The sequence below is a fragment of the Haliotis rubra genome, unplaced genomic scaffold (assembly GCF_003918875.1).
Source record: "Haliotis rubra isolate DU_JTF1 unplaced genomic scaffold, ASM391887v1 Scf475, whole genome shotgun sequence".
Lineage (NCBI taxonomy): Eukaryota > Metazoa > Mollusca > Gastropoda > Lepetellida > Haliotidae > Haliotis > Haliotis rubra.
In genome coordinates, this window is record NW_025767163.1 from 679,727 (window position 1) to 697,610 (window position 17,884).

General features: G+C 39.0%; 1 protein-coding gene across 4 annotated transcripts in view; it reads right to left on the minus strand.

Moving 5' to 3' along the window:
- The window catches only part of LOC124290821 (protein wech-like), a 33,166-nt gene that overhangs the window by 2,394 nt on the left and 12,888 nt on the right, over positions 1–17,884 (minus strand). The window contains exons 1-3 of one of the 4 annotated variants that reach the window (XM_046727647.1): positions 8,978–9,016; positions 7,874–8,168; positions 5,207–7,208 (exon numbers count right to left, since the gene is read on the minus strand). In XM_046727647.1, the coding sequence (XP_046583603.1) occupies positions 5,551–7,208; positions 7,874–8,168 (1,953 nt within the window). In that variant the 5' untranslated portion in view covers positions 8,978–9,016 and the 3' untranslated portion in view covers positions 5,207–5,550. Of the gene's footprint in view, positions 1–5,206; positions 7,209–7,873; positions 8,169–8,977; positions 9,017–17,884 lie in introns of those variants that run through there. The other 3 variants (XR_006902042.1, XM_046727646.1, XM_046727648.1) reach the window with 3 other exon arrangements.

Genomic DNA, 17,884 nt, shown 5'->3' on the forward strand with positions numbered 1-17,884 from the left:
GACCTAGGCAAACAAACACTAAATACGTACCCTGGCAGAACAATCACTTGCTACTAATGAACTTAGTTTGTTGGCTCCTGCTGTAAGATATCTTTGGGATTTTATAAATAATATATTTACTTAAAGGATTATTCTGAAAATGATTACTAGTATCAAGCTCATGATAATAAATTTCAACATCCCGAAAATTTGAAAAGAAATAGGTCACACCCTGGTCAGGCATTATTCAGTCTTGGAACAGAATTACTTACAAAATTTTCAGTTGACTACTCATGTAACTGGAATGAATATCGAAACATATATTTATCCCAGATTTGATGTAAAACGTCTTAGAAATCATCAGCTTTTGAGGAGGTTACCATTATTTGAAGACATTTGAGCCAAAGTAGTGTTTATTAAGATGGTGGTTTTGGACAAATTGTTCAAGGTTTGTGGATGGTTATTTGGAAAATGAGCTTCATATCAAATTGCACACTGGTTTGAAGGAGGTGAAAGCTTCAGGACATTTTCATGTGCATTTTCTTAAACTTTTATTTTGTTACCAATTTAGAAACAACTTAAATATATTTTTGATGGCACTAGTAAGTATCTCAGAAAAGGAAATGTATCAAAATTAGTGTTATGTCCCTTAGGGATATGGTCTCAGATCTAATAAAACAAAGATTATCATTGTTTAAGAAGCAATAATGACAGTATGTAATTTTATTGACGAAAAGCTTTGAATTTGGGATATATTCTTTACACCTTATTTACATTAGTAGTTAGTAGTTAAATATCTATGAAGAAAAAGCAGTATATTTGTATTTTGTGTAACATTTCAATGCTAGTTAATTGTTTGGATAACTGTGGATCCCCTGTTCAAAGATTTTGCATCACAAGTTTCCTATGTCTGGAAGATGGGTCAGTGTACAGGTGAAGACTTGGATCTTCTTTGTGTTATTGTGGTGTGACATAACTGTACGTAAATGCTGGCAGTTCATGAAGCCCGGTATTGTGGAAGTTTGTAAATTATGATACCACAACAAAGTACACATAGAAAATATATTGGAAAGGATGATTTAAAAACGGATTTCCTTATATTCAGTGTCATTTTAGGATGGTGTACAGATTTTGAAGAGAGAAATTATACTGAGAATTAGCAGATTAGCTGCTGAATATTTGCTTCTGTGTATGTCCAGATACATCCATGCAAACATACTGTTTACAAGCCCAATAACCTTTTTCCAGATTCCCAAATAAGATCAAATAGGATATCCAGTGATTTATTTGTTTACAAATATAGACAAATAAGGTGGACGAAGTAGTAGACGGGACAAATTTTTCTGCTTAGTTCATTAAAAGGTAGAAACCCATGTTTTCACATTATTGATTTAACTAAATTTGAACAACGTATTAAATAAATAAAGGCGCCACGCGCAGTTTTGACAATCTATTTATAGATACCGAAACGATCTCCAACTTGAACATGTTGCTGTGTTCCCGGTTTTTTGTAATATTACGATGGGAATTTTTGAAAAAAACAAAACAACATATTTTCTGTTACCCCTTCCCTGCTAATATCATAGACGGATGTGAATTGCCAGATATGTTATTTGGTTCGAAAGGAAACACGTTCCACACTCAGCAGCTGGCCGAGACGATTTTTCATCGAGCATGTAACTCATTTTCACTCGCCAATTACAATCTGTCAACTAAAATATATTAAAAATAAAGTACGTATAACTTTCCTCTTTAAATATCATTCACAAACGACGGATACCAACGTACTACAAGCAGAATTCATCAACAACGTTCACAATCACGTACGTTTCGCCGGCGGTGACGCCATTGTGATTAGTCCGTGGTTGTCCCCCCCCTAACGTCAAAAATGAAGTGGGCGGGGCTTATCGGCCGGGACTGGATCGGTCTATTCACAGGCAAGCATGTTGTGTTGAATGATGCACAGGAAGCAACTCTTCTAAGAAAATTTAACAAACCCGGGCGCCACACCTACTTATGCCACTAACTAACATGAATCTGTTTATTGGACAATTAGCATTTGTCCTGTGACATGATATATTGTCAGTCAGAAAAATATGTGTTAACCTTAGAACAATACATCTCTGTTGGATTCTGGGAAAACAGTCCTTCAGCTCTTGTTTGTGGCTGTTATGAGGATCGGATTTTGTGACTCTGATTGCATTCAAAAGAGATGTCGCTCGTGTTATCAATCATTGGTCTAGGCTGTATTATGTATTATGTACAGGCCGCCCTGCTATACCTGAAGTGTCAATGCGGGCGGCGAAAACAACATACAAATGCCATCCTCATGTTCTGCATTATATCTATATTATATTATATCTCATGTGATGCATATATTGGAGATTCAACGGTGTGTGTCCGTTTAGCTGTAACAAGATTTAGAAGAGGCATGTGCGTCTAATTTGAACCTGCAACCTACAACTGAAGGTGGTGAAAATATTTTTAAGCATGCTTATGTTTTATGGGTTTTTTAACATTCTTCAACTCTGGTAAGTATCTGTCATTGGACATGGAGATTATTCTGACCCAGAGTTTAATTATACATGCACATGTTATAAAACAAAAAGTGAAGGTTCGCCATTGTTCGGTAGACATTGTTAGCAGTCTTGTGTTTGTATTACAGTGTTTCTGTTAGGATTCAGGAGAGGGTGGTTACAATAGTTACCATGACGGTGAGCTGGTTATATGGTATCATTTTGACAAATCTATAATCAGTATCACTGCAAACCAGTATTCGAGTCCTGATAGGCCGATGAGATTCTGTCATAGTGGACTGCATGGTTCAGATGACTGAAACCACTCCTGGGCCTCCACAGACAGTAAAGAAGTTGCTGCCCATGCAAATGTTTAAATGGTGATTGAGTGAGGCTGAGTGTTGCAACGAGAAGGCGTACCGTGTTTCCTCAAGTTGGTGACGCGTCTGTTAAATGTGCCAGTCTTTTATCAAAGCGACAGTTAATACTTCCCTATAACGTTTTAAAGACAGACACTACACCGACACTCGTCGTTAACAGGTATACTCAAGAGCCTCTGTGCATACTCACTGTTGAATACACACAAATGCACACAGTACACAATTAGGTAGTATATGTGTATACACTAGGATGCACTCTAGTCTGGTACATATTGAATAAAGCGTTCGATTGTCACGCCGAAGACCCGGGAGCAATGTGTGATGCCCATTCCTGATGTCCCCCCCACCTCCAAACCCCCCCTTGACAGTGCTTGAAGTTTGCTGCCAACGGTGTAAAACCTACTCAATATACATAGGGTACTTTTGTACTTCTACAAACACAAAGATCCCAGGGAACAACTCCGAAAAACAACTGTACCCATGTACCTCTATATACACTGAGATACCGTTTGTTTCCTTTTGTACAAATATACCCCGTGTACCCCTCTGAACATATAAATGTACTCTTGTGCGTCTCTGTGTACACATGTTATCCAGGTATCTCACTGTTTACACACAAGTGCCGAGGTATCTGAATATTCAAACGTACCCATGTACCTCTCTGTATACACAAAGGAGCCAAGGTTCTAAGACACGTTTAAAGGATGGGGTGAGGTGACGTGAAATTGGGTTTTACGTGGTGCTTGAGAATATTTCGCTCATATGACTGCGTCCATGCGTGTGTATGTGTATGTGCGGCTGCTTGTACTAGTACTAGCCCAGACTTAAGCTGGTTTTATCGTGCTAGCCCACTGAGATACCATGCCGCAGTGAAGCATGAATACACCACTAAGACACATTATACTGACTCCGAGCCGACCAGTCCTTGTTGTACCCATTCATGCCGAGCGCCAGGCAGGGACCAACAAGTACCATATTTTATATTTTTAACGGTTTAAAGGATGGGAATCGTGGCAATCAAGGCCATTCCGTTCCTCACTATGGAAACCATTTTGGAAGAAGTAGATCCCTAATCAAATTATCTACCTATATCTAAGTGACAGAATTTGCTTAAATGGTTGATTAATGTGACTGTTTTATCGCATGATACGTTATAACACAGGATATTAACTTGACAATCATTTGGTATTAACAAGCTTTCTCTGGCGGAGGTTAGGACTCCGTCTATTTTAAGTTATGCTATTTCGGTCATTATATTTATTGATACAATTCAAATAACAGTAGAACATAAAGACTTTACATTTATGGTGATGTTTGTCTCGACAATAGTATAAGAGAACAAAACAGAAAGGACCACACAATACCGACTTCTATAGGCATATGGCGTGTCATTATTGAAAAAATCTTACTTGAATCACATCTTAGTGCTAATTGTATTTAAATGATATTGTTTTTAAGTCAAATGTACACATACATATTCAGAAAGCCAAATGAACACAAAAGTATTATGTTTTGTATGTGTGGAAAGCTGCACTCAGAATTATACTTTTACTTAAGGAATTAAACAGTAGACATGTTTCTGCATGTGTTTGTGACGGATGCAACCGGTAGAGCAGGATACGCTGAACATCTGGTATCATCATCGTCTGATATTGATTCGTGGAACATTTCTACATGTTTCACTTATACTCAACACTCCGGTTGTAACAAATATTTCAAGTGATTATGGACCGGGAATTGTCGCTTTATTTGTATGAGTATGCTTCTGAAATTAATTCAAACTTCTTTGATTAGCAACACAAATTAAAGTGTTTCAAAAAGCAAAAATCAGCAGTTCAGTCTTATGTTCATGCACAATCATAAACAGGTCGTTATTTGTGATTCGTCAAAGAGGAATATTACTTTCATGAGATCAAGTATTTAACATGTTTCCTTGGAATCGCAAAGAATATATCTTTAAGAACAGACCGGCTCCTTTTCCATGTTTATGTAACCCTTAACTATTGATTATCTTATTCGTTAACCTCCGGTATTGAACTGTTCTCATATCCACAAATTACCGAGGTTTTCCATTTAATGCAAAATAATACATTACATAGCAAACACTACCAGTTTTGCCTAATCTGTATTCAAATTATTTTCAAACAGTTCAGACAATCTTTGCAGTTTTTTCTCATCTCCAACTTCAACAAGCTGGGGGTGTTTTTGGCTCACGTAATGTATTTCACTTTCATCAACATGAATAGTACTTCATCTTGAGTTACAATGGATTACATGAATTAAATAAATTCAAATTTAGATGTCAATACAAAACAACAGAGTAGACTATAATAAAGACATTAAAGCCAATTTATTAATGTTTATATGAATCAATTAATATAGATTTGTCTGTGTTCAGACATACATTTGCAATTATGTTGTTATTAATTTAAGTGCCTGAAAGTACAGCCGCATTGGTAAATAATATCAGTCGTCAAACTCTCTCTCTCTCTCTCTCTCTCTCTCTCTCTCTCTCTCTCTCTCTCTCTCTCTCTCTCTCTCTCTCTCTCTCTCTCTGTGTGTGTAGAGTATGGGCAGGTGTCTACGCCTCACTTATAATCCATGTGCAAATTGCAGTTTATATTCTGAATCATCATATTATCAGGTGGAATAGAGTTTGAGTATGAATCAGTTATCTATTCTGTGTCACTACATGTGAAAACTTTGATGTCACCTGAGCTTAAATTACAAACATACACATAGCCCCGATCATCTGCACAAACACCGTACGGATGATCGACACCGTCACCTGCTGTAAGTAAGTTCCTAACAAACTGGCCTGACTCAGTCAGATGAACCACATTATTCTGAGAGTAGAGAGCAACCAGAATGTCACCTGTGCTGGTACTTGTGATGCCCCGAGGATCTACCTGTGTTGTGTGTCCTGTCGGGGGGTAGGTGAACACAACGTCCCCTTCAGGTGTCAGGCACAAGACACGCTGGGAACCATAGTCGGACACAAGAATGTTTCCTGTTCTTGTGGTGCAAAGAAAGTAAGGACTATTCAGGATCTTCGTTCCACTACAGAGTGGGCTGACTGACCTCAGCACGTTTCCTGTCATGTCCAGAATATCCACACAGGGAGGAGACTGGGAACCTGCTGCAAGTGTTGATGGGGTCAGGGATGTTATACCATAGTACTGTTTGTTTGTTGTGATGGTTGACAGCAGCACCAGGTCAGGGTTGACTTCAACCGTTATGATTGTTTTATTCATTACAGTGACAGCAACTTGATTGTGTTGTAACTTTGTCAGACCCCACGGTCGACTATCCAGGCTGAGCTTGCTATGGCGTGACTGATTATCTCTGGTATAGAAAGACTTCACACTCATGTTGGTATTATCTGTGGTTACTACTGTATGTGTATCATGTATCACTAGCGCTGTCACGTCAAGAGGCCTTTCATCACTCTGATCCCCTGCTGCATTGACGCTGATCGTGTTTCGTAACACAGGTGTTGCCGCCAGGTCCAACACACCGTCATACAGAACGTCTATCTCACCCAGCTGTAGCTCGTCCACTGCTCTACTCAGCTTGTCCGAGTCCTGTCTGAACGTGATCCTGGCTATTCTTCCCTTCTCCTTCAAGTCTGTGTGTCCGACATCCTCCACATCACCGGCATCACATCCCTGGTACATCTCATACACATTCATGTCACAGTCAGATTGTAAAGTCTGGTCAATGAGTTCAGCCTGTTGTCGGTACATCTGTACTGATATTTCCGCTGACTTAATGTGAGCGTTCAACTGTTCAATGTGCCTATCTGAGATTTCTTTCAGTTCATCTAAAAGTTTATTTTCCTTAAGAGTGATTGTCTCCCTCGCCTTGATTCCGTTGGACTTGATCTTCGATTCCATTTGCACATATCGATCTTTCTCAGTGATGACATTCGATTTAACTGTATCGACTTTCTTTTCCATAAGGATTTGTTTCTTGAGTATATTTTCCTTCTCATTCAGCAGTTTGGATTTTAAAGCAGGAAATTCCGACTCAAGTGTGACAACTGACTCACATTTTCTGTGATAGATAATGCAGCAGGTTTGACAGGTGAGTTTCTTGCAATCTTTGCACAGGAACTTCACGCATTCATCCTTGTGTTCACTACACATGACTTTTCGCTTCCGGGGGATATTGACCTCGCCAGAAAGGTCAATTACGTCATGATGACGAATGGATGGCAAACGTTTGTGCATTCTAGCACATCGGTCACACATGGATTCGTCACACACCGAGCACCATACAGATGCAGGAGTTGTCTCCCCTTCTGCGTGACACCAGGTGCAGTTTGTTGTACCTTGGGAAGAAAAAAAAACATTGAAAGAAATTCAGTATTGAATTGGCAAATTCCAAATTACCAAAACGGAGGAGCTCATAAAGATGAAATATTACTTTTCTTACCAATCTTCAAGAAACGTGTACATGTCATGATCTATGGTGGATCTGACCATTAAACATAGGGTTTGTCCCAGAGTATATTAGATTGCAATATTACAGATCATGCATTTTGTCAGTCACTGCAACCTTCTTTTTCAGAAGTCCAGGAAATGGAACGAAGTGTAGTTGTACAGGTAAAAACTGACGATGTATAAGTTTCCCAGAGTATCGTCGTTTCTAACATTGAAGGTAAAAATGATCCTTCCAACAGAAAGAAAAACAGATCCCAGTTCCCGTTTATAAACATTGAAGGTAAGAATGAGACTGCAACAGAAACTATGATATGCTGTGATAAGTGGGGGTGTCTGTATTTGACACGTGTTGGCGCCAACTTGGCGGTAGAGCAGAACATGCTTACCCGTTTCGTGAACACCGTTTCCAGTGATCAAGTCACGTTTATATTCACTGATAGTTTGCCCAGTATGAAATCTGACACATAGCACCTACAAGTAGTCCACTAACGATCCTGTCCATACTTCACGTGCTAACGCGGTGGGGATGTGAAATAAAACATCCAAACCTCACCTTTAGATCCCGGACCAAAGGAGTCCAACAGTCCCTGGATGACAAAGCTTGGCTTGACAGCATCCGCCCATTCCTCCACTGGTCTGTCGTCAGGTTCAGACACTTTCGTCATCTTGCTGCAGAAGGGACAGAGTAGAGACTTGGCACTGATGGCTTCGGGTTTGGTTTTGGTGTAGTTGACGACACATTTCCGACAGAATGTGTGATAACACACAAGCGTGCATGGATTGTCAAACACCTCTGTGCATATGGTGCATGTGAGGAAATGTTCCTCCAGTTTCTGGGACGTTGCCATCTACAAACAGACAAAGTAACGCATTTGTGATATCCACTGATGATCAATGGTCAATTCAAAATTGGATATAGTATAAAATAAGTGAATACACGTTGCAACACGGATAAAGTAAAATTAATATTAAAAAATCAGGTTTTAAAATTTAAAATCTAACGTATTTCAACACTAAATTGCATTTAGCGTATGTTTTTTAACACTTAGAACCAACATTACAGAATTAAATCAACAATATCATACGATATCAATAACTATTTTATGTAATAAATTAGGATATGTTTGATGAATACATCAATAAACAAAAACATTAAAAAATATTGTAGGGAATTGATGGTTAAAGTCCTCCTTATACTGTAACAGGTATGTATCGTCTCGCTGATAGTGCGCTGACCCACTTATGATATCTCATTTGCATAACGAAAGTAGAATTTTATCAATAAGCCTTGAGCGAAAACACACAAGAAAATATTTCAATGCATATGATAAATTTTCGCAAAAATGAGTTCTATATATACATGTAGGTATGGTAGAGTTAATGGTTATATCACTGGAGTCATTGTATCTATATGACAATAGCCGTACGTGAGGTTAGAGAAGTGGATCAAGTGTACATAACGATAGTAGACAAAACAAGACACGCCGGGTGTACGACACGAATGTGAAGCTGAACTACCACAAGAACTGAATTAGTAACTTAGTCTGACTTCATAGATTGTCTACAAATCTCTCTGTAATGACGTGACTAAAGCATGTCATTGTTAGCGTTATAGTATACATAAAACCAAGAAGATATGGACTGCATATCACCTCACCTTCACTTCCTCGATTCACATGGGCGGTGAAGAGTGAGATTGAACCCTGTGATATATGGCTACAGATAACGAAACGGGTTTACAGCGTGGTATTGGCATCATACATACTAAAATATTGTCTGAAATAGAAAAAGTAGTTTTTAGACTGTTACCCTGTGTCCCTAAAATTTAGACAACTGCAAATAGCATATGTCGAAATAATCCACATCGGCAAAAACTGGGCGTAACAAGATATCAATAAAAGCATGTTTACTCGTAATATCGGGCAAACTACGAGCCGCTGCTGAAAACAACACATCAGACAATAGAAGGCGATTGTGCCGACTCACCTGGCATGAACTGCACGTGCTGTCTACAGGCACAACGGGTCATCTCAAAGATATTTGATGCTTTTTCTTGTGTGTTGAATATGTTTCATCTATTGATCAACATCGTGTTGTTAGGCCGAACTTAGTTTAACAGAAATGTCACACATTCACATATTAACTACATAAATTGTAGATATAAATGTGAGAAAGAGGGGTTTTTTCTATTTCCGACAGTACTTTAGTATATAACTTGAAGGTATATTTTATTAAATTAAAGTAAAAAGGAAATACTTGTGATTGAAGTGCCTTCGGCCTATTGTACTTTTACAGTGTGACACAAACTCATTCTGTTTAAAATATGTTATAAATAGGTATACATTGTTGATATACTCACATTTTTAATAAACATATCACTTCAGTGAACATATTTTTGGTTACGATTAACAAGCCCGCACACTTTGTGCCTGAGTTTGAGGCAAATGACTAACTCTAGTGTTTGTACACTAAGTCATAACATCAATACGTAAAATGATTTTATCAGTATTTTATCGGTATTTAGATGAAGGCATACATGAATGATTGTGTGTAAATCTTGCTATTATTAGCAATAGGTGAGCTGAATGGGTTTGTCGTGACAGAATACTTGCTCTACGTTATTAGCAATAAAGAGGCTGTCTGCCTAAAGAGGGGTTACCATATTTTTTCCAGTTTTAAATGGATACAATTTCAAATTATAAATCTACGTTTAAGTAAAGTTGTGAATTTTGGCGATCCTTATCAACGTGTGAGTAGTATATATTGGATTTGTATTACGTAGACTGACTGACTGAGGTTGGTTTTACGCCACTTTTAGCAATATTCCAGCAACATCACGGCGGGGGACACCAGAAATGAGCTTTACACATTTTACCCATGTGAGGATTCGAACCCAGGTCTTTGGGGCGACGAACCAACGCTTTAACCACTAGGCTACCCCACCGCCCCGTATTACGTAGAGGACCTTCATATTTATGTAACTGTGTTGACTGATGCAAGGGAAGTAACTCTTCCAAGCAAATGCTAACCAGCCCGGACTTCGCACCGCCCCTTCCTTCTTATGTCAATAACTAACATAAATCTGTTTACAGGACAGTTGGCAGAAAATTACAGAAACAAAAAATAGAAAGTGGTCAGATGAAACATGTTTTGTTTTTGGGATTACACTGACTCAGTAAAGAACAGATTCTAGTATGTTTTGTGGGTTGAGTCCCATCCGAGATTCCAAGCCACACTCTCAGAATCAATCACCTTTAGAATCGTCAGTTCTCAAATTCATCGATCTTACCTACTCAGCCATCGCGGCTCCCACAGAAAACGAAGTTGGAGAACTGGTATTGTAGATGAAAGCATACACTGAGTGAATGATTGTGTGTCAATCTTGGTATTATCATAGCTCCAACCGTTTCGCAACTAGGAACACCATGAAGGGGGGTCACATAATGTAAAACATATATTTGGAATCGATCTCCGGTCTTCAACGTGGTGGGCGAACACTTAACCACAGGTCCACCCCTACCTCAAGTGGTTGGGTGTTTCGATTGTCACCTAGTATACTGACAGTCAACAAACTATGTGTTAACCTTAGGACAATACAATATTTTCTCTTTTGCTTGTGGCTATTATGAGGATCAGATTTTGTGACTCGGATTGTATTCTAAAGGATGTTTCCTCATGCTATCAATTATTGGTTCAGGCTTGATGATCTACTGACCTCGTTGCTATTAAAGGAGTGTCAATGCGTGCTGCTCGAAACAACATACAAATGTCATACTCATTTCCTGCTTTTCAGTCCGCCTCCGTGGTGTAGTGGTTAGAGCGTCCGCCCGGAGAGCGGAAGGTCACGGGTTCGATCCACCACTGCGTCATACCAAAAGACGTTAAAATATGGTACTTGTTGGTCCCTGCCTGGCGCTCGGCATTAATGGGTACAACAAGGACTGGTCGGCTCGGAGTCAGTATAATGTGTCTGAGTGGGGTATTCCTGCTTTCACTGCGGCATGGGATCTCAGTGGGCTGGCACTATAAAACTAGCTTAAGTCTGGGCTAGTACAAGCAGCCGCACATACACATACACACGCATGCACGTCGTCATATGAGCGAAATATTCTCAAGCACGACGTTAAACCCAATTTCACCTTACCTGCTGCTTTTTACTCAACAAGCCATATATATACAGACATATAGTATGACCAGAAATGATTGAGAATTTTAGGAATTTGTTTAATTGGATTTCTAGTATAAACAACTTGACAAGCTATCAAGTGCTTGGTTTCATTCAGGAGAGACAACTCCGTTAATCCTTTTTCATTAGTTTGTGAAGAGTTTTCCCCCTTTGTTTACTTGCTAGCAGATGACATTTTCAGTGATCCTCAGTCTGGATGATTTAGAGAAGAGGAAGTTGATTTTAGAGTTTTGTAACAAGGACATCAGATCAGCTAAAGTGATTTCAAGTAGAACAGGCATCCCTTTGCCCACTGTTTATCGTGTTTTGAAAAATATTGCAAATGGATATGGCATTGAGCACCAGGGAGGCGCAGGTAGGCCCAGAAAATTGACTGTCAGTGACAGGAGGCGGCTTGGTATTCTTGTTTTTAAAAACAAACGAAGGAGTTTAGAAAACTTAAGGCTGGATATGATTGATATAAGAACTGTGGCTGTCTGTAAGGAGACAATAAGAACTGAGCTGCATGCAATGGGCTGGCAGAAAAGTCGAGGAATTCCATCACCAATCATGAAACCTGAACAAAAGGAGCGAAGGTTGAACTGGTGCTTACAGCATATAAATTTTAACTGGGACAATGTGATTTTCTCAGATGAAGGTTCTGTGTGGCTGTTTCCTAATACACTGAAATTCTGGACCAAACAAACTGAAAAAACCTTTGTATCAGCGCCCAAAATACAGTCCGAAATTTAACGTGTGGGTGGCATATCTGTGTTAGGGGCAACGCCCCTCTGTGTATTTGAAGGGAATATGAACAGTGAGCGGTACACAGATATTTTAGAGGGACATTTACTTCCATCTGCTCACGTGTTCTATGGAAAGTTTTGGGATTTTCTAGCAGGACAACGACCCAAAACATCGTTCAAAGCATTCACAGGCCTGGTTTCGGACCCAAAATATGACATTATTAGATTGGCCAAGCTATAGCCCTGACCTAAATCCAATAGAAAATGTTTGGGGACTTATGAAGGAAAGTGTCAATAAGAAAAATCTGACAAATATTGCTGAAATGAAAGAAGAGGTGGTCCGATATTGGGACAGCATGGACCACGACTTTCTAACTTCTTTGATCAGTAGTATGCCCCGCCGCATTGAAGCCTGCATTGCTGCCCATGGTGACTTGACAAAATACTAACTGTTCACCTGTCTTTGAATCTGGAGTTATGTTCTGCTAATATTCACATTTATACGTGAGTAATGAGTGAAAAAAAATGCTAAAAATTACAATCTATAAATTCTCAACAATTTCTGGTTGTACTGTGTATATGTTGTAAGCTTCTCTCTAGGGTAATGTGATGTACGCCTTTTCGTAGCAGTGTCACCAGGTAGGCGAGGGATAACACTGCTTCAAAAAAGGCGTACATCAGACCGTATAACCCGAGGGAGAAGTTTACAGCGTATTTATCTCACCGCCATGTTGATTGTACAAAATATCGTTTCATTTTATTTGGAAGTTCGATAAGCTCGCTACTGACTATAGGACATGTAAACAAAATGGCGTCTGCCTCTCCATTGGATTTTTAAAGCGTCATTGACCAATGAAATTAAAGTATTTTACATGAAAGTAAGATAAATAAATATAACTCAACGGACTCGTTGAATCATTACCATATATATTATGTGATGCATATGGTAGTGATTCAACGAGTCCGTTTATTTTAAATAAGACTTACTAGAGGAATGTACGTTTAGATATACACTGCAACCTACAACGGAAGGTGGTGAAAAATGTTAACACATGCTTATGTTTTCATATGTTTATACTATTATCCCGCAACTCTAGTACGTATCTATCACTGGACATAGAGAATATTCTGACCCACAGTTCTATCATAAAGCAATGCACATTTTTTCGTTTCATGCTACATGTGTCACCTATCATATTGCAAATGTCTGTAGACATTGTTAAACAGCGTTGTACTGGTATTGCAATATTTCTGTTAAGATTCAGTTGAGGGTGATTACCATCGTTACTGGATCGGTATGCTGGATACATGGTAATGTTCTAACAAATCTATAATCGGTATCACGGCAAAGATTGGATTTCTGATGTATCAATGAGATGTAATTCTGTCAGAGTGAATTGCATGGTTCAGATGACTGTAACCACTCCTGGGCTCCTGCAGGCAATTAAGAAGTTGTTATTCATGCAAATGTTTAAATGGAGATGGAGTGAGGTAGAGCATCCCGTGTTTCCTTAAATAGTTGACAGGTCTTCACACTACAACGGTACCGGAACGTATATTTTACACACGTACCCAAGTACCTCTGTGCATACTCAAATATATTTAGGTACGGCAAGTCTACATCCAACATATACTCAAGTAGGTTACTGGTCTGTTAAATGTGCCAGTCTTTTATGATTGTGACAGTTGAAATTGCCCTATAACATTGGAATAACAGACTCTTCTCCGCCACTTGCTCTTTCCACATGTACTCAAGTATCTATTTGTTGAAGTGAAGAAATATCTGTGTCTACTAAAATATATCCAGGTATATCTCTGTATTTACAAATATACATAGTACCTCTATATATACAAAGGTATCCAGGTATCCACTATGGTGCACTGGTACATAGTGATTAAAGCGTTCGCTTGTCACGCCGTAGATCCGGGTTCGATTCCCCTAACGGGAACAATGTGTGACGTCAACTTCTGGTGTCCCCTGTCGTGCTAGTTTGCTACAATCGGCGTAAAACTTTATTCAGTACACATACCCCGGGAACCACTCCGCACAATCAAATGTACAGGTGCCTCCAAATAAGCGTGTGAACACATAAACGTACCCTTGTACCTCTCTGTATACAAAACTTATCAACACCTCACAATAACACAATAATCTCTCTCTCTCTCTCTCTCTCTCTCTCTCTCTCTCTCTCTCTCTCTCTCTCTCTCTCTCTCTCTCTCTCTCTCTCTCTCTCTCTCTCTCTCTCTCTCACCTAAAGTACAACACAACACCCAGTTTCATTGCGTTGATCGATGCTCATGCCCGTGGTGTTAATCAGTGGAACATCTGGTCCAGACTCGAAATATTACAGACGGCCGCCATATGGGCTGGAATATTGTTGAGTGCGGCCTAAAAATAGACTAAGCCGACTGTACACATACGTATTCAAAAATCCAAATGTAGACACAAGTATTCAGTTTCGTATGTGTGGAACGCCGCTCTCAGAATTATACCTTTACTTAAAGAACTAACCAGTAGACTTGCCTGTGCATGTGTTTGTGACGGATGCGACCAGTGGAGCAGGATCTGCTGACCTTTACGCGAAGCTCTGGTATCATCATTGTTTGGTATTGATTCATGGAACATTTGTACAACACTTCCATCGAAACAAATATTTCCTTATGATTATGGACTGGGAATTGTCGCTTATATTTGTATATGTATGCTTCGCAATTTAATCTAAACTACTTTGATTACCAACGCAAATTGAAATGTTTAAAAAAAAACAAAAATCACCAGTTCAGTGAGTTGTGATTCGTCAAAATGAATCTTTATTGTAATGGGATCAAGTGTTTAACATGTTACCTTGGAATAGCAAAGAAGATATTTTTAAGAACTCATGTATAGTATAGGCATAAAATCGGCTCTCGTTCCATGTTTATGTACAGCCAACATGTGTGTTAACCTTAGGACAATGCATTGTTTCTCTTATTGTGGTTTCTGGGAAAACAAAGTGTCCTTCAGTATCTCTTGCTGTAGGCTATTATGACGACTGGATTTTGCGACTCGGACTGTATCCTGAGATGTCGCTCATGTTATCAATCATGGTTGGCCTGGTCTAGGCTCCATTATCAACAGGACGCTTTGCTATACCTGGAACGTCAATACGTGCGGCTAAAAACAACAAACAATTGCCATGCTAATTTTCCTACTTTTCTCGCAAGTTGTTAGCGTTAATTCTTCACGTTATATATCGTGAGTGAGTGGGTGAGTGAGTTTACTTTTACGCCGTAATATTCCACCAATATCACAGCTGTGGACACCAGAAATGGGCTTCACACATTGTACCCATGTGTGGAATCGAACCCATGACTTCGGCGTGACGATCGAACGTTTTGACCACTAGGCTACCCCACCGCCCCCATATATCATGAGATGCATATGCAAAATACTGTATGATCGATAAGCATTATTATTTTATCATTAATACAATTAGTTTTTATTCATAGAATGTATCGACATAAAGTTTGATTTAAACTTTTATAGTTGTGTTTCTTCAGAACAAAGCAACAAGGCAAATGTAATCGTTGGATGTGGTATTCAGTTTTTCAGGCATTTTTTTTACATACCTGTCCTTTTCAACACATTTACATATAATGAAGTCATAAACAGGTGGTCCATCAATAAAACACAGTGTCTCTTTTCAGTTGTAGCAGTGATGAGTGTCTCAATATCTTAATTCACAGGCTCTGTCCATATCACCACACTGAACATAAAATTGCTTATACAAATGAATAGTGACATTTTATTCCAGATGGACCGATCATTTGGGATCGCAAATTTTTAGATAAAAGTTTGTTCAAGAAAATTCGAAAACACATTATCGAAATTTTAACAAAGATATCGTTGTTCAGTAGATGCCCTGCAAGATTTGATCTGTGGAAGAAAATTGCATGCGAAAGATATGTATTTTACAAATGTGAAAAAAGCCCGTGCCCAACAAATATTCAGTAATTTGTCAGTGGTCGGTGTACTGATGCAATTTCCACTAGTTGATGATATGGTTTTTCATCATCATTCTGTGATGAACTAACTGTTATACGTACAGTGAGTGAGTATGGTTTACTCCGATTCCAGGAATAATACGGCGGGGGACATCAGAAATGGGCTTCAAACATTGTATTCATGTGGGGAATCAAACCCTTCAGCTAATGAGCTGACGCTAGCGCTTAAACCATTATGCCACCCCGGAGCCCCTTATACGTACAGACATGTCAGTGAAAATGTCAACCCAGTCTGTGTTCTTGGATTCAGTTATAAAACTCTTTATACATCTGATGTGCCAAAATCTCGCATGAAATTAAAATGAAGATCAAAGGCTGCTAAGGATAATCTGTCAACGAGTGACACATTAAGGCTTGGTTCTGGAGAAGGTTTTCCCTGTTATTTTCCCTCATGCAGATGTCGATAATGCGTAATTCCGACCTGTTTTCTGACTATCATTCTAGGACTATACACTGAAAAATATGTTTCCTTTTCACAAAGTTTTTCCGTAAATCTATTATTAGAACAGTCTGTGATGTCATGAACAACGTATGACGTCATTTCAGTTCTTTGCAACGTTGCGTTCATGTCGCCATTGATCGATTTGCTGACAGTAAAAACGATGAACTAATTAAAGGAATTTGTTGATCTTCATAAGCAAAAATTGTAATACCCAGTGAAAATGTATCGAATATATATTCGCTTATTCCTCATCTGCTTTCAGTCCAATTTCTCATTCATCACAACAGGTCGAGTGCCTCACATGAAGAGCTTGATCTTCTGTCATAAGTTGTATCACTTGTTGGGCTTGTTGTGATCGGGTACAAAACACGCTTTAGACTTGCAATACAATTACCTTTCTTTTCGACTGGGACCACACAAGTTGACGCGTAACGTTCCGTGTAGCAACAGGAACGTGACAAAATGGGTAACCACACGTTACTGAGTGACGTGTAGCAACAAAAACGAGACAAAAAGGTAGCCAGACGTTACCGAGTGAAATTGGGCTTGACTGTGTTATAAGGAAGGACATCTCGTCTGAAGTGTAAGGGGGAATTTCATTTTAGTTAATTCTTCACCATTTACGAATCTCTGTTGTCCCAAACAAATGTGTATCTCCTAAGGAGTATACAGTCAGGTCCGAATGCAAATAATAAAGACCACACTTTTTTGGTCGCTAACACACACAGTGTCATTTCTGAACGCCATTAAGGTACTCGCAAATCGAATACATCTTTGTTGGGCCATTTGGTACATCACATTTCTATTTCCAATTCAATGAGGTAAAGAAATATCTCTCTCAGGATTGGTAGTGACAGGTCTTCAACTGACATTCGCTGCACGATATTCATGCTACACAGAAGAAGAATATTCCTTTTAAAGTAAGGGCCCGTCTGTGTCAAACACTACTTTGACTTTCATTCCTGCTGTGCAAGAGGCTCTGAAGACAAGTTAAATGGGAGCAGAACAGGAATATTACTGTAAAAATATTGTAGTGTGTGTACGAAAATGCACCGAAAGACACTAATGACACTAATATGGACCATTAAGGTAATTGGTTCGCTGTATGGTGTAAGGGAAGCAACTCGTACCGTCTTATTATGCCATCCAACCTGCTATCGGTAACCT